This window comes from Calypte anna, chromosome 13 (genome assembly GCF_003957555.1).
Source record: "Calypte anna isolate BGI_N300 chromosome 13, bCalAnn1_v1.p, whole genome shotgun sequence".
Lineage (NCBI taxonomy): Eukaryota > Metazoa > Chordata > Aves > Apodiformes > Trochilidae > Calypte > Calypte anna.
In genome coordinates, this window is record NC_044259.1 from 11,900,577 (window position 1) to 11,924,006 (window position 23,430).

General features: G+C 51.1%; 1 protein-coding gene across 2 annotated transcripts; it reads right to left on the reverse strand.

Moving 5' to 3' along the window:
- Positions 1–34: 34 nt before the first annotated feature.
- Positions 35–9,982, reverse strand: SPARC (secreted protein acidic and cysteine rich). 2 transcript variants are annotated; one of them, XM_030459104.1, is made up of 10 exons: positions 9,841–9,982; positions 4,269–4,338; positions 4,032–4,082; positions 3,790–3,874; positions 3,252–3,373; positions 2,918–3,038; positions 2,619–2,752; positions 2,327–2,475; positions 1,550–1,698; positions 35–1,377 (listed from the first exon to the last, which is right to left on the reverse strand). In XM_030459104.1, the coding sequence occupies exons 2-10, from the start codon at positions 4,323–4,325 to the stop codon at positions 1,349–1,351; spliced, it is 897 nt and encodes a 298-aa protein (XP_030314964.1). In that variant the 5' UTR covers positions 4,326–4,338; positions 9,841–9,982; the 3' UTR covers positions 35–1,348. The 2 variants fall into 2 exon arrangements, with proteins under 2 accessions (XP_030314964.1, XP_030314965.1); XM_030459105.1 differs by having other exon boundaries at positions 52–1,377; positions 4,032–4,079; positions 9,841–9,945.
- Between the last annotated feature and the right edge of the window lie 13,448 nt (positions 9,983–23,430).

A 23,430-nucleotide genomic window follows, 5' to 3' on the forward strand; every position in this document is an offset into this window, starting at 1 on the left:
GGATGGGATGAAACAGAGGAACATTGCAAGCTTGTTTATTGTCAGTGTTTCAAAACAGTATTTTTTATTACAGACACTCATTAGGTTGCTCACACTGTGGCAGGGATTTAATAATATAAGGCACAGGGAACATTCAGAAGTACAAAAAAAAAAAAAAAAAATGTCCTCAGCCTGTGAGATTTAACCATTCCTTCGCTCTTGTCAAGACCCTCTCTACAAAGCAAAATCCAAATACCTTCTCCCTTCCCTCCCACCCATTACTTAAACCTCAAAATCCTCAACAGAAAAAAAAATACTACAGGCTTGTCCTTGAGCATGCAGCAAGCACCCCTCTTCTAAGCAGAACTGTCCCTTCCAAGCCCAACAGAGCTTCTCTGGGAGAGCAGGGCTGGCATTTAAACACAGCCAGGGCACAGGTGGGAAGTGCTCAATAGCACTGTGATTTGGGGAGAGCCAAGAGCTTTATCTCAGGTACAGCAGAATCACAACAGCAGGGTTCCACCCTGGGGAACAAGTGGCTGCCCCCAATCTCCCTTGGCAGCACAGAAAACACAACAGCAGTATGGTCACTGAGTGATGGTAAAACCACGTAGCACTTTCAAACCTTTATTTTTTGAGGGGATTTTACAGGATGGGGTGCGTCTCATTTTATTTGTTTTAAATTTTGTGCGCTTTTCTGACTTGTTTGCTTGACTAGCCCTTTATTTTTGTGCCCAATGATTGTCAAATTCAGGCCCTGGGATTTGAAAGAAAAACAAAACAAAACAAACCAACAAAAAAAAAAAAAGGGGAAAACAAAATCCTGCCACTCTGTCTTCCTCACCCCCTCTCCATCCCCCTCTAACATGAGCTGGGTGACCACAATGTCATCCTCAGCTGCACTGCTCGAAAAACCCAATCCTCCTACATCCTCTGGCTCTGCCTTCCCTTGCTGGTGGTTGGTAACTGGGGTGGTGAATCAGCTGAGAGCTCTTTGTGTCTGTGCTGAGGTGTCTGAGAACGTGCTGTTAGTAAGAAGTTAAGAGAAGTGGATACCAAGATGGAGCGGGTATTTGGGACAGGAACAGGGTCAGTCAATGGTAAAGACTTGTTGGAGAGCAAAAGGGTTGGTAAAGAGTGTGTGGAAACAGCCAAGTGAGTAATCTAGTGGTAACAGACTAGGCTACGAACGAGGACTGTTATTTCTCTTAGCACCATTACTACGTATGTTTAGATCTATATTAGCACCTTGTTCCCAGGGAAAAAAAAACAAACCGAAACCAAAATAGAACAAAAGCAGTTCAAAACCCGAAGGAAGGGGCAAGGTTAAAACAAGACAAAGTTGGCAGCAAAGAAGGAAGCTGGGGGTTTAGATGACGAGGTCCTTGTCTATGTCCTCTGTGGAAGGAAAAGAGAGAGATCAGGTTAGGAGGTAGATGCTGCCAGGATCCCAGTGCTCCTGGGATCCCCTCTCCCTGCTTTTGCCTCCTCAGGACCACCTCTAATGCATTGCTTCATCCCCAGTGGAAGCTCTTGGGGTGTTTTTTGGTGTCTCCTACTCAGTACTTACGCTCCTTAATGCCGAAGCAGCTGGCCCACTCCTCCAGGGCAATGTATTTGTCGTTGTCCAGGTCACAAGCCTCGAAGAAGCGGGTGGTGCAGTGCTCCATGGGGATGAGGGGGGCACGGAGCGGGGCCAGCTCGGTGTGGGACAGGTACCTACAGAGGTGACCCTGTGGTCAATGTGTTGTTCACCACCTCCAGGCACCCTCCTGCTGCTCTGCTGGGTGAAGGAGCCAGTGCAGGGCGAGATGCTGGCCCCAGCTCTCTGGTGGCTTCACTGCTGTGCCAGTGCCCCCCCAGTATCCACCGGGTGTCGTGAAGGTCAAGGACTGGTGTCTGCTGTGCTAGTCACAAAGTAGGTGGCAGCTGGGGGGGTCCCCTCCACATGTCCCAGTGTGTGATTGCTCTCACACCCAGCTCACAGCTAAGCCAGCAGCTGCTGTTTCAGCTGCTGAAGTGATCCCAGAGCCTTTGTAGAAAGGTATTTTAGGGAACTATCATACAGCAGTAAATCTGAGAAGACAAACTCCACACAAGGGAGATGGGAGCAGCTGGGGGAGGCCCCTGTCACTGCAGAATTGCTGTTTTGCAGAAAAACACCTGCCTCTACCCCAGTCTAGTTTGCTCCAGTCTGCCAGATGTGTGCCTTTTGCCTTTGCTTCTGCCACCAGCCACCCACTTGTATCACATCTCTAGCCTTGACATCTTCTGTCCCCAAATCCCCCTGGTCCTTGGGCAGGAAGGGGTCCTGGCAGGGCCTTCATCCTGCTCTACCAACACTCACCCATCGATGGGGTGCTGGTCCAGCTGCCCAAACTGCCAGTGCACGGGGAAGATGTACATGTTGTAGTTCTTCTCAAAGTCACGGGCCAGCAGCTCCACAGTGTGGTCACCAGCCTCCAGGCGCTTCTCGTTCTCATGGATCTTCTTCACCTGTCATAGGAGAGGCCAGGTAGAGCTTGTCAACAGGGGAGACCTTGGAAGGAGCTTTACATGAGGTGTCTAGAAGTTGTTCTGGACAGGCTTCCCATGTGTGCTGAGCTCCACGGGTAGAATCAGCTCCCTGAACCCCTCACCTTGAGCTTCTGCTTCTCGGTCAGCAGGTTGTTGTCCTCATCGCGCTCGTACAGGGTGATGAGCACGTTCTTCAGCCAGTCCCTCATGCGCAGGGGGAACTCAGTCAGCTCTGTGTCCAGGCAGGCAGGGATGACTGGAGGCCATACAAAAAGGTCAGCACAGCACCCGGACATGCAGCCCCAGCATCCTCCCACCTTGGTCTGGCATCTGCCTGGACCTTTGCTCTCCCTCAGCCCATGGGTGGAGGGGCTGCGCTCAGGTTAGGGGTCCCTTTATCTAAGGGAATGGTTGCACTTACATTTGCAAGGCCCAATGTAGTCCAGGTGCAGCTTGTGTCCCTTCTTGGTTCCCTCCAAGGTGCATTTTGTGGCAAAGAAATGGCAGGAGGAGTCATAGGTCTTGTTGTCGGTACCACAGACCTGTAGAGGATGGGGAGATGCTGTGTGAGCCCTGCTGGGACATCACCTGGGAGAGCCTCCAAATGACAAGTTTCACTTGTTTCCTGGGGTGAACAACAGCTGAGGCCATGTGGGGACCTGCTACCTGGACTCTGTCCCCCCACATTGTCACTGGCAGTGTCCCATGTGAAGTCCCTCCCCGCACAAATTCCAGCAAACAGCTTCTGCTCTCACCTTCTCAAAGACACCGGCAGTGGCTGGGCAGCTGGAAGGGTCCTGGCACACGCACATGGGTGAGTTGTTGTCATCCACTTCACACACCTTGCCATGCTTGCAGTGGTGGTTCTGGCAGGGGTCTGGGAGAGTGCAGGGAGCAAAGTCAGAGCCTGCCCCATCCTCACCTCTCACAAGCCTGCCTGGGGCATCTCAGCATGGAGGGAAGACAGAGACTTCACCAGGGACAGCCCTGAGCATCTGTCCCTGCATGGGGAAGGTGTGAGGGTCTCCAGAAGCCCATATTAGCTCTTGAACTAACCCTGGGCTCTGTTCTGTGGACGTACAACACAGTGGCTTTTCTGTTGCAAAACTTGTGTTATGGAGAGGGAAGAGGTCATGTACTTCTTTTGCTTTTAGGTGTGCAGCTGGGTTGGCATCGTCCTTCTGCTACAGCCCTTCCCAAAGAAATCCCTCATTGTTTGGGGTAGCTAAAGCTCCCCCACCAGGGAAAGAAAGGTGTCTCTGCCTGCTGGAAGGCAAGGGAAAAGCAACTTACTCTCTGCAACTATCTCCTCTACATCTTCTGTGGGTTCCTCAAACTCTCCCACCTCCACCTGGACGGGGTTGGCCCCCACGGGCTCCTGCGAAAGAGGTCAGTGTGGGTGGTAGGGGTCTGTGCTGAGGGCTATTCCTGAGGGGCAGAGCAGCCTCCTCACTGCCCCTGCTTCTGGGATGCTCTTCCCAGGGTGGTGGGTGCTGCAAGGCAAGGATGCTGAGGAGGAGCAGAGAGTCACCTACCTCTGTGGTGGGGTCTTCGATGACCTCTGTCTCATCAGGCAGAGCCTCCTGCTGAAAGGAAAAAGGACCATGAGCTGGAGGGCAAGGGGGTACAATCCCAAGGGGGTGATCCACTGCTTTTGTCTCCCTCCACTACCCCAATAGCTTTGGGGTTTTTTTATTTTAAAAGATAATCCCCACCAGATACGTTGGACAGACAGTTCTGACAGCAGAGAGGCTCTGTTGGCTCTTACTTACCGGAGCTGCCAGGGCTTTGCCTGCCAGGCAGAGAAGGAAAAAAATCCAGGCCCTCATCTTTCAGCAACCCCTGAATAAAAGAGAGAAAAAGGAGGGATGAGGAAGGAGGCTGCTGTGTGCTGCTGGGATCCTGCATGAGCTCATGGTCGGCAGCCCTACACTTAGAAAAAGAAGTTCTCTTTGTTCCCCGCCTCTTCTGTTTGATATTACAGCCCCATATGGTGTCCTTTTTAGCTGAAACCTTAAACCACATCATGTTTCCAAGAAAAATTCTTTTGATTTTGCAAAATGGGACTGCGGGGGTTTAGGTTTCTGTTGCTTTCCTTGGATGCCTTTAGAAAAACTGCAGTCAAAATGGCAGCTCCCCTGTCCTTCACGGGAGTTTTCTGAACCAAAAGAAAACATTTTTCATGTCAAAACCCCATGATATGAGTCCTGGGTAGAGACAATGAAACTCCCATTTTATTTGTCAGAGGGAAAATGAAAGTGGAGGAAGGGGAGGAAAGAACAGAGAGACAGTGAGATGGAATTAAGAATTAAGTCTTGTAGAAAACCTCTTCTCACATGGACACAAGACATCTCTAGGGGTAGCATGGACCAGTCCCCCGTTCCCAGCACCCCCAAATGTTAGGGTCTCTTTTATAGTTTTTCCCTTTCCTTCTCAGACCTGAGTGTCCCCAGGCTGGGTCTGAGGGATCCAGGATGTTTTGGGATTGTGTTCGGCCAGGAACACCTTTTTACACCCTCCCCAAGTGGCTGTTGTAGGATGAATGATCCAGGCAGCCCAGCTAACACTGGCCACAATGTGAGCCAGGAGCAGAGCGCAGCTGGTGAAATCACCCTGTCTGTGTGTCCCCCCTCCTAGTTCCTGTTTGGCAGGATTGAGCCCCTCTGTGTGAGGGCAGAGAGGAGCTCAGCTGGCTGCTTAATATGCTGGTGGCATCCTGCTCCTGACAGTAAGGGCTGCCTGCTCCCTTCCGCCCAAAACACCCCCTGTTTGTCTCCTGCCAGCCAGGGCACTTGTCCCTCTGCCAAGGCTTCCGCTCTCTCCCTTCCTCTCCACCTGCCTGCCCCAGGGCTGGGTGGGTGGATGGCTTCACTGGGACAGAAAGGGTTGGACAAGGTGTCTTCTCTCCCAGCAAGCATGTAGGATTTCTGATTTGGCTGTGCATCCTTTCCCTTCCTCCCCCTGCATGGCAGCTCTCTGGGTAGAGACCCATACCAGTGCTGTGCTGCCAGGGCACTGGCTGGGCTGGGGTGGTCTTCCTCTTTAGGAAAGTTCAGCCATGCAGAGGCAGAAATCCTCTTTCCAAACTCAGAGGCTCACCCAGGCCCAGCTGGGTTCCGTGCAGAACAGGTATCAGGGCATGGAGGGTTGGGAGCATAGGGTGGTGGGGATGGCAGCAGTGGTGAGATGGAGAACCTGGAGGGAAAGGGGTTGTGGGGGTGGTGGATGAGCCTGTTTGCTCTGGTGAGACTGTGACTGAGCAGCTTCCTTCTCTCCTACTCAATACACACTACCTTGTCTGTCCCCTTGCTTTTGCCTGCTCCGGAGGCAGGGATCTCTCCCTGCATTTGTCAGGAGACATCACTGGTTCTTTGCTTCTGAAGAGGTAGTTTGGGGGGAAGATGTGGAAAAATACTGGTGAATCTGGCTGTCTCCTCCCTTGCTGCTATTCCCTGGCTTGTAAAGGCTCCTCCTGGGCTTCTCCCAGTGGGCTTGTTTGTTTTGGAAGATGCTCGGAGGTTCAGTGATGCTTGTTGGGCAGAAGCAGGGCAGTGGCCTGCCTGGAGGAAAGGGCACTGCATGTAAACGTGGAAGATGGCATTAAGAAAAACCCAACCTCAGACCAAGGCCCTCTCGGATCATTTCCTCAGCCTCCAAAAAAAAAAAAAACAAACAAACCAACACCTGAATTTCAAAGTCTGGGCATGCAGCAAAGCTGGGATCAGGGAATTACATGCTTACGAGGAGCCAGCAGACAGCCAGAGCTGCCAGTGTTGTGTTTGGAGGAAGAAGGAGCATGAAAGCGTCTGATCAAACAAGCTCTGCAGAGCTGTCTCATGCCGGAGATGGGAAAACAAATTTATTTGAAAAACAACATCCTCCTGGAGGCAGAGCCTGTGCACAGAGGACATTGCAGCGTCTGTTAGCCCTTGGCTGTTTCGCAAAGGAATGGTCTTTCCTGAATGCTCAGTGTCCAAAAGTCCTGAAATAACAGCTCAGGAGCCCTGCACATAGAGCTGCTCAGGCATAAGAGCCTGGCCCACTGTGCCAATCATTGATGCAAGTCTGTGTGCCTACCATGATCCTGCTGTCCAAGAGGATGCATTTGGAGATGGCAGCTGGGCCATATTGCAAACTTATTGTCCAGGGAGGATCCCTGCAAAGGGCCCGGCACTGGGAATGACTGAGATCACTCTGCAAGAGCCTCATGGAGGGCAGAGGGACAGAGCATGGGAGCAGCAGGAGGTGATTCTGGACAGAGGATTTTAGCAAGCAGGGACTTAGGCCCTTCTGTATCCTGTAGGAATCAACAGAACCCAGCAGTTCCTGGGCAGAGAGAGCAGCTGAACACAAGAGGAGAGAAGAAGAGGAGAGAAGCCAAGCCAAGCCTCCAAGGTCACCACCCTTGTGGCACGCCTGCCTTCCTGCCTGCTGAGGATGGAGGAGGCAGCTTGGCACCCATGGGCTACAGGATCCCAAGCCTGCGCTGCCTTTGTAATGGTTGATGCCCCTTACACCCTAATGGGGACTTCAGCTCCCAGTCACTGTGTAAGCACAGCCCTGTGGCTCCCTTTCCAGTGGGGCCCAGGGTATCCCTCAGTGCTGGCTGCTTGTTGTATTTTGCAGCCATGCAGCCAAGAGGAGAGCCATGAGGTATAGAGAAGTCTGAGACTGACTCTCTGCACCTTCGTAAATTCAAAGCTAGCTACTCTGGCAACCTCTTTACCAACCTCCCCCAATCCTGTAGCATCATATTAAGTTTATTCTGCTGGGGAAAACATTCCACAGTGATGCACAGAGGAGTGCCTGGGTTCCTGGGGTCTGTTTGATCTCTCTTGTATCCCCTCCACCCAGTGTGGGGACATTTTCAGGCTGGCGTGGCACAAGGGCCAGGCAGGCAAAACCTCAGGAGAAGACTCCATGGGTGGTGGAGCGTGGCCCATGTAGGGCGGCCCTGGCCAGGATTGCATAAGCCCTTGGAGATGCCACGTTAGCTGGGGAGGAGTCTCTGCCTGGCCACTTTGACAGCTGCTCCCTGGGGCCACTGGGGTAACCCCAGCTGCCTCCACTGTTACCCAGGCCAGGGGTCCCACTGCCACCTCCTATCACCAGCAGCCAAGAGCAAGAGAAGGTCAGTGCTGGACAAAAATCCTCCCACATCTAAGGTCCCCCCTGCACCCCAGCCCAGCCACGTGAGAGGCAGCCAGCTCAAGCAGAGGGACTGCAGCACCCACTCGTGGTTTGCTCATTGCTCTTCCAAGGCTCTGCAGGCTTTGACATGCCCCAACACCTCAGGCTGAATTGTAAAGGTAGGACCAGCCTAGGAAAAAGCTTCTGTTTACAAACCTCACCCTAGGACATAGTTTTCAAGGTACAGATGGGTGATCAATTGTAGTCAGCACAGAGGCATAATGCCAGGGCTGTGACTCTGGCTCTGACATTCCTCTGCAAGCAAGACCCTCTGAGCTTTACTAAACCAGACACTCCAAGGTTAAGATTGTGTTTGAAGTCAGAGCTGCCTGCGTAAGTCCCCATCAGGCTCCTGCTGAACAGGTCCCTACATATCTGGGCCGTGCTGCAGAGCGCCAAGAAAAGTGCCTGGGTGAGACCTGGGTTGCATGCAGGGGTTCACAGATGAGTCCTTGGCACAGCTCAGTGGAAAGGACAGGCGATTCAGCATTTTGCTGTCCTGCCTAAGGTTTTCCTTTTGTTGGGACTGAATGTGAGGCAGTGCCAAAGGCAGCCTGGATACTTCCGTGCCAGGTGCAAGCGGTCCCTCTGGCTCCCGGGGGTTACAGCAAACTGATCTCGCACAGCTCCACAAAGGAGAGGGAGAAGAAACTGTCCGCTAAACATTCTGCAAAAATGCAAACCATCTCCAAAGCATTCCCTCGACTCGCCCTACCACGGCCGCTTCAGCGATAACAGCCCCGACATCCCTCCGACCAGAGGACCCAGAAAGGGTTTCCATGGGAGCCGACATTCCTCTGGGGCTGAGTCATGGAAGAGCAGAGGGCTGGGAAAGGAGGGGCTTGACAAAAAAAGTTTGAAAAGTTTATTTCTGCTCTTCCCCCTCCCGACACCGCCCGCATCCCCGCTCTTGCCTATGTGGCAGACAATAGCTTGGCTTTAACTGCTGGGCAGAACGCGACAGCCTTTTATTTCCACTCAAAACTCTCCCGATCGACCCTAACAAACGGCTGGGATTTACTTTTGTCCTTTTGGAGGGTTGCTGAGTTTTTGAAGCGGTTTCAAGTCGGTACTAACGGAGAGCTGGAAACAAGGGCGGCTTCCCGATGCTCCCGATCTCACTCCGACTTGAAACCGTTGCCTTTTGGTTTGGGTGGGAATTCAGCCCCATCCTGTTCAGTTTCCTTTCCTTGGCTGGATGCAGCAGAGCGGAGCTTGCTAAGATGAGGGACACAAAGAGCAGAGTTAGGCTGCCAGGCACGTCACCGGGACGAGAAGGACAGAGGCTGCCTTTAAAGGAAGCCTCGGATTTTCTGCCTGGACCTACAATTGTGCCTCACTGAGCCTAGGTTCTTTCTTAAAACTTAAAAACCTAATCAAACAAACCCAAACCAACATCCTAAAAGAGCTTTGTTTCTCCTCTCTTGCAGCCTCCGTCTCTCTAACAGCTGGCAAGCTGGAGTTCAGCAAATCAGGGCAGCAGGACTTGAAACAGTTTCAAAGTTTGCTCCGAACAAAAAGCTGAGTGCCTTTTTTTGTTTTGTTTTGTTTTGAGAAATAAGAGCGGCTGAACAGAGAGGGAAAAAAAAAAAGGCAAAGAAAAAAGCTGACATGAAGCCGACAGCTCTTTTGTCCTTCCTCTAGATATTCTGGTGAGTAAAACACCACCTGCCAACGCACCTCAAGCTGAGTGTAATTGCGGCTGGTTTGTAACTGGATCTGATTTGCTCTGCAGCTGGGTTTGAGGTGCTCAAATGTTGGTCTCATGCATCTCGCTAGGGAAATACCCCACAACTCACAACGCGGACGGGAAACGGGAAGGAGAGAGAAAAATTACGGCAGGTTAAAGCCTTACAGTCAGATGTCACCTAAGTGTTAAAGCGGGTAAGCTGGCAGTGAAATACAGCGACAGACTCAGCTTAGGAGCGGGGATGCTGCAAAGAGGAGAAAGAGAAGTCAGGAGAGGTCTCCAAACGCATCTCTGGGAGTGGGGGGTGGATGCTGTGGGACCCCGGGTGATTGCCGAGCACCGGCCGCACCCCACGGGTCGGGAGAGCGGCTCCCTGCCAGGGACACCCACGAGTGGGGCTATGGGGACCCCTGCGCCGGGATGACCAGCAAAGCAAAGGAAAACGCGAAGGTCTCGGGCCATACCTCGAAGTCCCGGCCGCAGGGCTGAGGAAACTTCAAGCGCTTGGACGGGCTGGAGGAATCTGCAGGTTTTAGAAGGAGGCAGGAGGAAGCCAAAGGGTGGGCTGGGTTTCCTGCTGCCTCTCCTCCTCCTCGCTATCTTTCCAAATCGGTCTCTTCCTCTCCCTCGATCTCCAGTGGGCAGTCCCACCCTCCATCCCCTCCTCCCCACCCCGAAAGACGGGCTGAGGCATAGCCTGGGTCCAAAGGATAGACCAGAGAAATCAAGCTGGGCTGGAGATCAAGGGGGGCTCTTGCAGGGACAGATCACCCCCCAGTGCAACCTTCCCAGCAGAGTCATTGTCACAGCAGCTGCCTGCACTGCTGCAATGAGTTTGTCAGCTCTCTGGCTCTCTCTGACCAGCAGCAGGGGGGGAGGAGGGGAAAATGCCACCTCTTTGCTTCTTTGTGCACCTCCGAGTACCTTGGCCTACTGCAATTAAAATGTTAAATGTTGTAATTTCACAATGGGGTAGTTTGGTCCCTGAACTGGTGTTTCCCATCTGCAAAGGGATGCAGATAAGGCAGGAGAGCCCTCAGTTCTCTGACCTCTCTCTTAACACTGCTACCATCTGGGATTGCATTGTGGGGATGGAGAGGAAAGAATGATCCAGCGAATGTGGAGAGTTATGACATGTCTGAAATGTTTTCCAAATAGGCAGAGAAATGCTGGGTTGGTAGATGTGATCCTCAGCAAACTGATCTGCTGGGGTTATTGTCCAGCAGATCTGCACTGATTGAGCAAATCCCTCAGCCAAAACTGTCATTTGGTTGAATCTTGTGGTCTCCTCAGACATCACTTAAGTATTTTGACCTTACAGATTGTATCTGAGCTGGAACTGCTGCCCAGCCAGAGGGAGTCAAACAGTAAGGCTGCTTGAAGTTGCATCTCTCTTTTCCCTTCTGTTCTCTGTTCCTCCTCAGAGTGAAATCCCAGCTCCTATCTCCTTGAATCTCACCATGATTGAGAGGATTTAAGGTTCATCTGCTCCCCTGGCAGAACCAGACAACAGGACTTTATGCACCCACATAGCCATGGCACTGCATTGCAAAGTAAAATCAGCAGCTCAAAAGAAAGGCTGTCAAGGAAAACTTTCTTTAAGAAAGGATTTGTCAGGAACTGGAACAGGCTGCCCAGAGCAGTGGTGGGGTAACCATCCCTGGAGGTATTTAGAAGCTGTGTAGCTATGTGGCTTAGGAACATGGTTTTGTGGTGGCTTTGGTAGTGCTGGGTTAATAGTTGAAGTTGGTGATCTTAAAGTTCTTTTCCAACCAGAATGATTCAATGAATCTATGATACTTTGAGCTTGCTGGAATTCGGGTAATCCTGAGTAGTATCTCCATGACTTACAGGGCTCTCCTGAGTACTGCAGATAGTCCAGCTCTTTACAGCTTGTGATCCACCTGTGGCACCAACCCTCACCCTGGCCAAGGCTGCTCTCCAGGGGCTGCTGGAATGGTGCTGGCTTGTCTGGCCAGCAGGGCTGAGAACAAGTCATCTGGGCTCCAGCAGTCTGATTGCAGATGCTGGGTGAAGGACACCCAAGAGCAGAACAAAATGCAACATTTTGTTTTGTCTTCATTGCCTGGGTTTTGGGTTCACTCCTGGTGATTACATCCTATCTTTGAGAGGGGCTGAGACATCTCTCTGGATGCTTAACTCTTCCTACTGATATTGCTGAGGATTTAGATGTCAACATCGGAACTGGCCTGTCCCAACCAGACAGGCTGTGCTGGCTCCTTGCTCTGTAGGATGCCTGTTTACTTGTGATTTGTGATTCTTTATCAGCTCACCCCTCATCCAGCCTCACAGCACTTATGCTGCCTGTGAAAAAACCAAATGTAAGACTAAACATCCATACAGCCAACAAGAAACAGGATAGAAACAAAACAGAAAGGGAAAGAGGAGGGAAAAGGTAAGGGAGGGCTCTGTGAGAAACCATCATCACTTTCCTGTGTGATGTTCCATCTCTGTGATGAGGCTGGTAGCAAAGAACAGGGAGCAAAGTCTTCCTAAGCCCGTTCTTTACTCAGCTACACAACACTTAAAAGCTGTCCCTGACTGCTGATATGTGGATGCTTATAGCTCTCACTGAGGCATCCATAAATACCACATTCAACCCTTTCTGGTCCCTGTGGATGCCAGCTTTTTGATGGGGTCTAAGACCTCATAGGCCCTTCTAATGCAACCAGCCACCTGTGGCATCTCAAGCATCTTCTCCTCCCACCACAAGTGTCCACAGCTCCCACATGCAGCTCAGTGCCACTCCTAGGTCCAGTCTGGCTCCAGAGGTCACACATCCCCTAAGCAAAAGTTTCATGTGCTTGATTCACACCCCGTGGAGTTGAATGTTCTCGTTGAATGCTCTCTGTGCTGGATTAGTCACGGCTTGCATTGAAATCATACAGCTGCTGGTACTTCTCCTAAGGAAAAAAAAAAAAAAAAGACATCTGGAAAAAATTTTAGAGAGGAAAAAAAAAAAAAAGAAAAGAAAAGAAACCACCTCTTTTCTAACTGACAACGTGGCAATTCCTTAGTGCTCTTCACTGCAGCCTGAAGCTAAGACCTCTTCTAAGGCCTTAGACAAATGACAGTGCCAGGAAGATAATTATGACTGGGATATCTTTATATACGTGGCAGCTTAAACCCTGGCTTTGAGAGGAGGCAAAGGCAGCCCACCACAGTGCTGCAGTCACACACGGGAATGGCCCCCAAATTCACAGCAGTGAACCCTGGGTGGGTGGGAGTCAGGGGTGCCCACAGCCCCCTGTGCACATGGTGGGGACAGCCAGATCCTGCACCCTGGGGGGGACAGTGCTGCCAGACCCCCCTGTGTCCTGCCAGAAGAAGGATGAAGGGGATTGCATGGAGAGGGACAAAAAGGGCCCGGAGCAACTGGCTGACTCTTTAATCTCAGCAGTTTTAAGAAGCTCCGAAAATGACTGAGAGCTTGCAAAGGAAGTCCTGAAAAGTCCCCTCCACACTTACAATGCTTAGCAGGGCTGTCAAAGAGAAGATCTTGGTGTCAGGCTGCCAGGAGGAAAACCAGACCTCAGTCAGGCTTAGAAAATCATCTTCTGGTATCTTGGGCACTGGATGGGTGGGAGATGGCCCAAGGGGTGACTTGCACAAAGAGTGACTGCACAAAGCCCTATGGAAAGAGCCAACAGGACAAGACCCCTCCAGGCTTGAGCTCAGTTTACAGCAAAACCAAGAGGTTTGCAGTGCTGAGGTTTGAACTCCAGCTAACCCTAGTTCCAAATCCAAATTTCTTCATCCCATTTTGAGCCAGGTTGGACACATCAGGGCTGGCACAGTTGAGAAAATCCCAGGGCTCTTCAAGAGGGGAACAATTCTGCTACAAGAGAACAATCCTGCTACAAAAGGAGAGAAACCTGAGTGAGCAACTTGGTGGAAGAGATACAAGTGAGAACTAAGAATCCTGCTCTCTCCTACTCACAGATCTGTCAGTCTAAGGCCTCTTTCTGCCTGCTCTGAGAGGGATTCTCTAAGGAGTTTTCTGCAGAGATTATTTCTGCATTAATTGCTGGTGGATGCTGCTGCAAAACAATGAACCCAAAGTGCATGTGAATAAACAGGATGCCTTGGAACCACTGTGGGAATGTCATTTACTAAGTCTTCCTTGCTGGGTGTGTGGCTGGAGGTTGAGTTCCTCACAGGCACAAGGGTTGCTTGGGGAAAGGACACGGCTGTGGGCTGGGAGGGAACCCAGCACCTGGCTGAGGAAGTGGCCAATGAGTCGAGTGAGTGCAGAGCAGAGAGGAATCTGCTTATCCCAGGAATGTCCCAGCTCTCCTGCTGTCTGCATGTGTGTCAGCTCTGGTTTTTTCCATTTCAAGAAGCAAAAAGGCTGTGCTGTCCAGCCTTGCACCAAGCAGATGCAGGGCCACTGGAAGCACCATCTGCTCAGAGCAGGATGAACCTAAACCATCCTGGGAACTTGCCCGAGGTCTCTGACTTTGTCCTAGATGGGGCAGGGGCTTTTCCAAAGTGGAGTGGGACTCTCTTCCTGGGATCAGCAGGCAAACATGGTGCTGGCTCTGCCAGAAGCAGACAGAGAAGGAGCTGTGTTTGTCACTGCAGATTTTTCAGCTGTAAAGCTGAGGCCTTTGGGGCAGGGGGTGGGAATCCAGCTGTGCGTGGCTCTGTGCTGAGTCATGAGCTGGGAGCAGGCTGGGGATCCAGGACATGCTTGCTCTTTCCATGATGTGTGTGGGCTCCCACACTTGTCCCTGGGACCTCTGGTGGAAGGAGCTCTCACCCTCCTCTTTCAAACCAGCCCTGCAGGGATCATCTCACTTGCTTGAAAACATGTGGGGCTGCAGGGGTTGGAGAAGCCTCTCTGTCATCCCTGACACGAAACTTAGCCCAAAGAAGCAGGAGGGGGGAAAAAATCCATCACCTTCCTCAGCCATGGTGCAAGCAGGGAGCTCTGTGTGCTGCAGCTACCCCAACACCTCCCTGGATGCCTCTCCTGAGCATCAGGTCTGCACCTGGCAGCTGTGCCTGCTCCCAGCCAGGGAGCTTGATCCCCATCCTGCACCTCTGATGTCCAAAGGACCTCGTTGTCATTCCTAAAAGGATTTCTCCCTTGCTGCAGGAAACTGTTCCCTCTTAATCCTGAACACAGGGATGTTGTGTGCCTGAATTATAGCCTAGGGTTTCAGCCCAACTCCTCCTTTGCTCAGGACCTTGCATTGGAGATGTGCCTGTGATTTGGAGAAGATGCAGCAAAGTTTCCAAGGGGGAGTCACAGCAAATGCTGCTAACTCCCAGCAGTCCCATCTTGCTCTTGGTGTTTACCTAAAATGCACTTTGGAGTCCTCTTGGGCCTGACAGATGCAGCTTGGCAGCTTTTGAAGGCTATGAATAGAGCTGCTTAAGGAAATAAACAGGAATCCACCTTCCAACCCCTGGGACATGCGGGCAGAGGGAAGCTCCTAGGCTGCAGTGGCAGCTCTTTTGCATGGATAAACACAGCCTGAAAGGTAGCCTTGATGGGAGTACCCAGGTGAAGCTGTGCCATCTCCAGGACATCCAAATGCCATTTGTAAAGCAGTGGCCATAACCACAATCGAGGAAAAGACCCCAGGGGCAAATGCCAGGGTTCACAAGGCTCTCTAGGGGCAGCTACCTCTGCATTTTTGGGTCATAAACATGAGGTCCTCTGAGAAAAGCTTGATTCTCACATGAGCTGACAACATACTCCACAATCACCAATAATTGATAACCACAGCCCTGCTAATTTAACCTAATCAGCTCCACAGCCTTAAACCTTGGGAGTGAAAGCAGTGATTTTTGTGGGTCATGTCCTTGCTGGAAGCCCCTTGGTGATTTTGGGAGCACTTTTAGGCAGCTCCTCAGCAGGGGACATACTGGAGTGGGCAAACTGGTGAGTGTCCTGTGGGGCTGGGCAGGGAAGGGGCAGAGCTGACAGGGACAGGGATGATATCTGAGGCAATACAGGCAGCAGGACTTGGTGTCATCCTCAGCTGAATTTGCTGGCTGCAGGAGCATGGTAGCTGAGAACGTGGGTTTTAAATGTTTGCTGCCTTTACTCCAGGCTTAGGCACTGCTGGAGGTGAAGAGGAAAGGAGAAAAATGGTTTTGAGGAGAAAAGTCATACTGGTGACGGGAAGGCTGGGCTGCTTGTTACATTAAAGTCTGGAAAGTTTAGCAGTTCCCTGTGGAGGCTGAAGAACAGGACTTTATTGTCTTCCTATTAGCCCTCATTGCTGGCAAAACCCCATCAAAATATTCCCCCCTTCTGGCCAGCCCTGCCCTACAGTAATTCAGCATATGTATGGCTTGGTGCTTCCATCCCCTGTCAGCTGTAGAGCCCCAGCTCTCCTGCTTTTGCTCAAGTCAGAAAATGTGGCTTCATGCCCTGCAGAGGGGTCCCAAGAGGCGATGTCCCCTCTAGCACAGCTCCCAGATGAGCTATTACAGTAACTCTGGGTGGGAATTAGATGATGCTGGAGCTGCAGCTGCATCCCAGCTCAGCAGGCAGGGCACAAATGTGGGGATGCTGGGGTGTTCCAGCCACCCCTGGCTGAGCCTGCACGTATTCACCCTGAGAATCCACATTTTTCACTTGCTCTGACACTTTCTGCTTGAGCTGAACTTGCTTTAGAACAAGCCCTGGCTTGAGAGGTACCAGAGGAACGAGCCAGGCTGCTGGGTGCAGGAGGCTCCATAAACAAACAGGGTGCCCCTTACAGGAGACAAAATGGGATGGATTTTGGCAACAAGCAGCCGGGAGAATCCTACAGAGAGGAAAAAGCCAGTCACAGGTAGGTTCAGAAGCAGGCAAAGAAGATATGGGGGCGGCAGTAGGAAATGCTTTTTGGTGGCAAGGCTTTGGTGCAGGATGTCTGGGGGGACTGAGCCAACCCCACCATGAAGCAGCTGTGAAGGGTTAGTTGGGCTGATAGATTGTAGCATCTGATGACTCTGATTTACAAACACAGCTGTTCCAGGCCAATGGCAGCACTGACATCTCTGCCATGTCTGCTTGCTGGCTCCCTCCAAATCATCTCCAAACATACTTCTGAGTCCCTTTAAGTGCAGAGTGGATTTTTACCTGGGGAGTTCGTGTGCCTTAATAGATTCTACCTTGAACAATTCAGATCTATAGCCCATACATAAAGATTCTACTCCTTGCAATGCCAGTCAATGGAGGAATCATTTGTTTCATCTGTCAGGGGTGTGATGGGATTTCACTGATGAGAGGGCAAAAGAAACCCAAGAGGATGCAAACCCTTTAGATGGATAAAAATCTAGCTGCCATATTAGGCCATATGCAGAAAGTACCTTGTCCATCATTGCTTAGTGTAATGAGTTCTGGGGATCTCAATTTAGCCCTGAAACTTGTTTACTTCCCTTCAAAACCCACCATCCATCCAGTTTGCCCGGGGTTTGGCAGGAGCTGGTGCTGTGGGCAGGAATAGCTGGGCTGTGGGAAGGCTCAGGGCTGATGCTGCCCCGTGCCTGTGGGTTTGGGGCAAGGTGGGACACGTTCAGCCCCAAAATAGCAAGGTCATGCAGGGCCCTGGGCAAGTGCTGTGACTTTCCATCCTGCTCCTGGCCCAGAGCTGGGTTCCTCCCTTGGGACTTGCTACTAAAATTAGCAGCATTTGCCTGTGCTGTTTGCCCTGCATCTGTTATCAGCAGCTGCTTAAGGAGATGGAGGGACCACAACCACAACTTAAAAAGCGCATCAGATTTGAAGGAAACCCTTTTAAATTTCTCTTTTATGGAAAAAATTCTTCCCTCAAATGGGAGGTTTGGGGAGAGGCCCCTGGACTCTTTTTCCTCTGGGATGCTGAGGCTCCTAATGAACATTACTTGTCCCAGGTATCTGCAAAGAGTAACCAGAAAATTGCAGAGGGAAGACATGAGCATTTGGGATGTCACCTTCCCAGGCCCTTAATTTCAGGGCCTTAATTGCCCAAAGATACCCACTGAATCCTCTCTTCTGCACTAATTGCCTGTCCATGCCACCCCAAGGAGCTTGCTCACCCAGGACTGATTAGCAGCATTGATGGAGTGGATGTTTACTGGCATGAGCTTTCAAAACTAAATTCTGTTCTTCACTCCTGGGGGGAAAAAGGGGGAAACTGGGCAATTAGGGAAATGAGGAGTAGGCTCCAGCTGCTCACCCCAGCCTGGGAGCAGGGTCTGCTCTGCAAACCTGGGAGAGCCCATTCAGGGTGGGACAAGGCTCAGTTTTCTCTCCCCATTCCCAGCACTGCCCAGCCAGAGGGCAGAGAGACAATGCCAGGAATGGGGAGCAATGCCTGGCTTTCATTTCCATGCACACACACACACAAACAAGTTTGCTTCTCTGCCAGGAACTGGCAGCTCCTCTGTTGGCTTTGTGAATCTGGAAATAACAGCTGGAGGCTTTTCTGCGTTATCCTGCTCTAGGGATTAATTTTAAAACTCTCACATTGGGTTTGGTCTATTGTTTTCTGTGGCAAAAAGTGGGGCTGGTTCGTGCCCAGCTCCCTTTGCCTCTTCCAGCATCTGCCCCAAGCGCAGCTCCTGCAATTTGTTGGAGCTCTGGGAAGCTCATGGAGTAGGTTTTCTGGCTTCTTGCTACCACAGCCTCTTTGCTGAGTTGCCTGGAATGCAGCTCTGAGCACTTAGAGCACCCACTGAGCACCCACTGCTCCATCAGCACGCTCAGAGGAGCTGTGAACACACTGGCTCTGCCAGGATGATGGGAAGCAAATGGATGGCAGGAAAATTTTGGAGACACTCTGTTGAGATGATTGATGGGGTACAGGGGTCCCAGCTTTCTGTTTTTCCTCTGGACACACAACAAATTGTAGGTTCAGCTGTCCCCAGCAGGTTCATGGTGGAGGTGGCCCTGAGTGGCCAGGACTAGTGTCACAGGGTGGTGATCCTTACTTGGGGATATGCATCCCTGTCTTCAGCACATGGATGTCTGGTGAGGATCTAAGAGCTCAGCTCAGACATCAGTCAGAATTGCCTTCTTGGCTTTCTATGCTCTTGCTTTGATCATACTTTGACATATTTTGACCTCAGGGCAGGGAGTTTGGAGGGCTGCTCATGAAACTGGAAAGCTAAAAATCCCCCAGCAGCTGTAAAGTCAGCAGGGAGGACTCTGGATGTGCCACATCTCTGCTTTTTGGCTTCTTTCCTGGCAAAGGACTGTGAATTAAGCAAGCAAATGGAGAAGAAACCACAGAGAAATAAGAGCAGCACTGTGAGTCAAGGTCGCTCTGGACTCGGTCCTGCCCCAGTTGCCCTGGAAATTGGATCATTCCCACTGAGCTGCCTGATTTGCCAGTTGCTTCTGAGAGGACACGAGCATTTAGCACTGGTCAGGGGCAAGGGATGAAGGAGAGGGAGAAACTAAAGGGAAATACAGATGCAAATACTGTCACTGGAGTTTTCTCCATAAAAGTGAGACCCCAAGCTCTTTGTCCCATGCCTTTGTGGGGATGATACAGAGAACAAACCCCTCCTAGCTCAGCTGAGACACAAAGGGAAGGCAAAAGCCAAAGGGACCACAGGCTCTTTTTTGTAGGTCAGCAGCACAGCACCAGCCTGCAGGGTGGCTCCTTTGCCAAGTCTGGGAGAGCCAGCTCTGGGAACACCAAGGTTGCTGCCTCCAATGCCATCCTGAGCAGGCAGCACCCCCCCTGAGCCCTGCCTGCCCTCCAGACAGCCCCCCATCCCATGCAGACTTCTGATGCAACTGGTGGGATCATCCTGACAATAGCTGTGTGGGTTGTTTTCTTTTTTTTAAAGCTGTGCACAACAGATGAAGCCAGCAGCCCCTGTTGTGATTGCAGGGCTTTGTGCAGCCCTGCTGACACTGGCTTCTCTGGGACAAACTCTGCCCCTGGCTGAGCAGGAGCTTCAGAGGGGGGAGTCTGGTTCGTCTGAAATGGGGCAGGAGGATGCTTAGACACAGTGGATTTCTGCTGCATTCAAGTGTCCTCTTTCACTCACAAGGGAATGAAACATTTTCTCATCAGATGGGCTGAGATAAATGGTCCTGCCCTGTGAATTTCATACCAGCTGGAAACTGGAGAACTCTGAAAGGCTGCAGCATCTCTCTTCTGGCTGTGCCCTGCCCCAGTGACAGCATAGCAACCTACTGGCCTGGACTGGTGAAGAGAAAACCCAAACCCAGCTACGTAGCACACAGCAGTCTGTCTGAACATGCTCAGGCATGATCAGCAGGGGCACAATAGCTGGAAGGGCCAGGCTGAAAGCTCTTGCCTATGCAGACAGGTTTCCTTTGTCCCTTCCAGGTGCAGATCTGCTCTTCCCAGGCCAGCCAGGGACCTTGCCTTGTGTCCCATGTACCCAACAGCTCCTCACTCCTGAGAGCTGGCTCCCTACCTGCTCCCCATCGCTGCACCAAAATGCCACCTCCTGCAGCAGCTGTTGGGCTGTGAACCTCAGCTCTCCAGAGTCCAATAAATTAAACCTTAGTCCAAAAGGGGCTCGGGCTGTCTTTTGTAAACAGAGGCAGCACAAAAGCTGCCTTTCTCCCTCTCATTTGACTTTGTTTTCTCTCCCTCCCCATCTGCTTTTAGCCAAATGGTTGAATAGCTTCAGTATATACTGTGGGAGGCTAAAGCCAAAGGCTGGAGCAGGAGGGGAAGATGCAGAACAGCAGTGCCCTGTGGCTGCTGCCTTCCGGAGGGACGGGGAACTGTTTGCTCCCCCTTGCTCCATAATCCAGCCTTGATCACCTTGCTGAACCCTGGGAGAAAGCATCTCTGAAAGAAAATATTTGCACTCTGGCTGGCGCACATGTGCACATTTCCTGCTCTTGAAGTCCTTAATTAAGCCTGGGTTTTGTTTGGTTGTTGTTGTTTGGTTGGGTTTTTTATCCTTCTATTTACACTGTCACAGTTTTAGAGACTGGGGGCTGGGGAAGGGATGTCTGTCAGGTCCTTGTGTGCTTTGCTGTTTTGGAAACTGCAGTATGGAAAGCTGCCTGGGATTGTCACACAGGGAATCTCTGTGTATCTGCAGGGGAGTGGGAACCAGCAAAGGCTTCTGGGTTGCTCTGTACATCAGGGCAGCAATCACCAGGACAGCTCAGTGCATCACCTGGGACAGATTGGCTTCAGCCAGGTTTTGTCTTTGTGACCAAGAAGACTGGGTCTTTGTAGACCTTACTGAAAAGACTTAAGGTATTTAGTTCAGAGCAATAACCAAGGTTTTTCCTTGAACTGGAGTTCAAGCTCCAGTTTGGGAGCTTGGGTCCCTCCAAGGGACCATATTCTCTGCCTGTTTCGTTATGCTTGGCAGAAATGTCTGACTATTTAGGGTGATGCTTGTGACTGCAGACACCCAGCCCACTGCAGCTTGGACCTCTAGGTGCATGGCTCTAGCTCACAGAGGTAGTTAGGGCAATATTGTAGATGGAGCCTTGACCCCAAGAGCATAGGAGTATGGTCCTGCCTGCAAAGCAAACATCAGTCACAGTGCTCATCCAGCTTCCAGCTCTGCTACTGCCATGCCTGAGCTGGGAGCAGGCAGGCAAGAGATGGTGGAAGCCTAAGGCAAATTGTTTCTTAAAGCAAACATTTATAAGGAGAATAAGACTAGGAAATCCCTACTTTTGATAACGAGTCCCCTGTGTAACAGTCTTAACACCCAGCCATGACATGCCTGTGGAATTCCTGAGGTTGCTGCAAACTGAGCCCTTCTTTCCCACCCTGAAATTTCACAGCAATTTACCTCTCCCAGCCATCAGGGATCACCGTTTGCAGGCACCAAGGGGGATCTCCCATCCCTTGTCTGCTTTCTGCTGCCAGCAGTGCTATTTTGGAAATTGTCTCATTTACTGGGTGGTTCAACCAAGTACAACTGCTCCTTTGGCTAAAATCATCCCCTGCCTGCCATTTGGTAATTAGAAAGTGTTGAAAAGCCAGCAGTGCTTAAGGCAGCTCTGGGATAGCCAGGGCAGATTTTTCTTTTGTGGATAAAGAACTGGGCTTTGGAGGCTGTAGACTTTTCCACTGAAATCAGATTTTGGCTTAAAAGCAGGAGAATGTAACACTGAGTGAAAAATGATACCCAGCAGCACTACAAGAAAAGCAAGACTGCAAACACAAGGTAGGTAAGAAAAGCAAATGCCTGCTGTTGGAAACTCCATGGAGGGGTGGGGTAAAGCAAAGATATAATTATGAGGCAGGGGAAACAGAAGAACTTTTAAAGCCTGCCCCTATGAGTTTGCCCAGACCCTACTGGTGCTGCTGCTAGAGGCAGCCACAGACTCACACAGCTGGAGCTGGGATGACAACCTTGTAAAAAAAACAGAATTGAACTCCTGCTGCTGGAGGACATCTTTGTGGCTGGCAAAGCACCAAATTACACCTCACCAGCTGCTCTACCTGCAGCTGGCAGGACTGACAGGTCCCTCTTCCAGCAAGGTGCTGGGATGTCCTGCAGTGTCAGGGTGTCTGGTACAGGAAAGCTCCCTGTCCAAGTTGCCACCCTTTCCTGTTTGTGTTGCAAACTGAGAATTTCCGTGTCTGAAAATGGCTTCACAGCCTCAGTGTCTGGCATATTGGTGTGTTTTTTTGCTTTTTTTATTTTTTGTTTTTGTTTTTTTTTTGTGGAAATTCATGTGACCACATTACCTCTGCAGGCTTGTTGGGGTCTCTCTCCATGATATCCAGCCTGAGCACCAATTTCAGGCCAACCTGATGAATGAAGGTTTTGAAGATCTTGAAGTCAGGCAGTGGCGGAGGACTCTGTTTAGGTAATGTCTTACCCTTTTAGATAAAGGAATTGGTTAGTTGCTTTTTCTCCCACTGCTTTTCCAAAGGCCACCCAATGGGTCTGCTCCTCTGGCCAGTCACCTATCCTTTCTTGACTTCCCTACCCAGCTGTAATCAGCCCAAACCCAGCCCACACACTGCAGCCAAGAATATAACAGGATGTCATTCCTCAGCTCTGGCTGTGTGCTTGTAGAAGAGGTGACTTTTTTGGAGGCCCCCTGTGCTCTTCAGGAGCCACAGCTTCAGTACCACTGGGCCAGAGTCTTCAGCACTCCCTGTCCTGGAGGCAGGACCAGGAGAAGCACCTTATCTTATCCAGAGGAAAGGAAAGCAGGCAGAGAGCATTCTGCAGATTGCCTGGTCTGGTTGAAACAGACTGTTCTCCTGATAAGCCTGCAAGGTTGACGGGACAGCACAGGCATTGATGTCCTGCTAGGCTTTTGGTGGAGAAAACAACAAACAGCTTGGCCATCATCCTCCTGCCCTGCTCTATTAGGAGTCATTCCAGTTCTTGGGTATTTTTATCAAGTGTGCCTGGAGTGCTGGGGTTAACAAGTCCCATCAGCCTCCTGAGCCTGGCACCACAGGTGGGCTGTGCAGACTTGTCACCCTTTTGTCCCCTCTGCTCTGGGACACCCAGTGAGCAGCAGGACATCACACACCAACAACCACCAGGTAAGGAAGTTCCCCAATGCAGGGCACACACTCTCTGTAGGAATGCAAGTGGCAAGGATACCTCAGGGAAGTCTGTGCCAGCCCCTGCCATGCTGTGCACTCAGGGAAATTTTTGGGCTGTAAATGACTGCAAATGGTTGTTATTAAGAACTAATGGCAGCATTGAGCATGGCAGTCAAGTGCAATGATTCCCTGCTTCGAGGGGACAGTTAAGAGACATTTCTCAAAACTTGGGGCAGAGAGTGAGAAGGGAAGAGTTCCCAGTCTGGACTGGTCTGGGACCCCCCCAGTCTGGGATCAAGGCTCCTACTCCAGTGGAAAGAGAGCAGCTCTGGGGCAGGGTTTGTTAAGGGTTGTTCCTCTCCCCTCCATCTATTCCCATCACACTCTGCAGCCAGCTCAGGGTGACCACAGCCCACCACTGCAGCTGATTCCCACCCAAAGCTACAACATACTTTTTTTGCAGCAGGCAAGAACTTAAAGCAGCATTGAGCCCCTCCATCCACACTGCATGGAAGAGGAATTGCAGATCTGCAGATGGGTGCTGAAGCCTCAGGTATCTGCATGAACCTCCTC

Coding starts and splice junctions, on each gene's coding strand:
- SPARC (XM_030459104.1), bottom strand. CDS start 4,325: ATGAGGGCCTGGATTTTTTTCCTTCTCTGCCTGGCAGGCAAAGCCCTG. Junction 3,374..3,789: donor AGAGGAGATAGTTGCAGAGA/GTAAGTTGCTTT, acceptor GCACTCTCCCAG/ACCCCTGCCAGAACCACCAC. Junction 1,378..1,549: donor CTGCTTCGGCATTAAGGAGC/GTAAGTACTGAG, acceptor TTCCTTCCACAG/AGGACATAGACAAGGACCTC.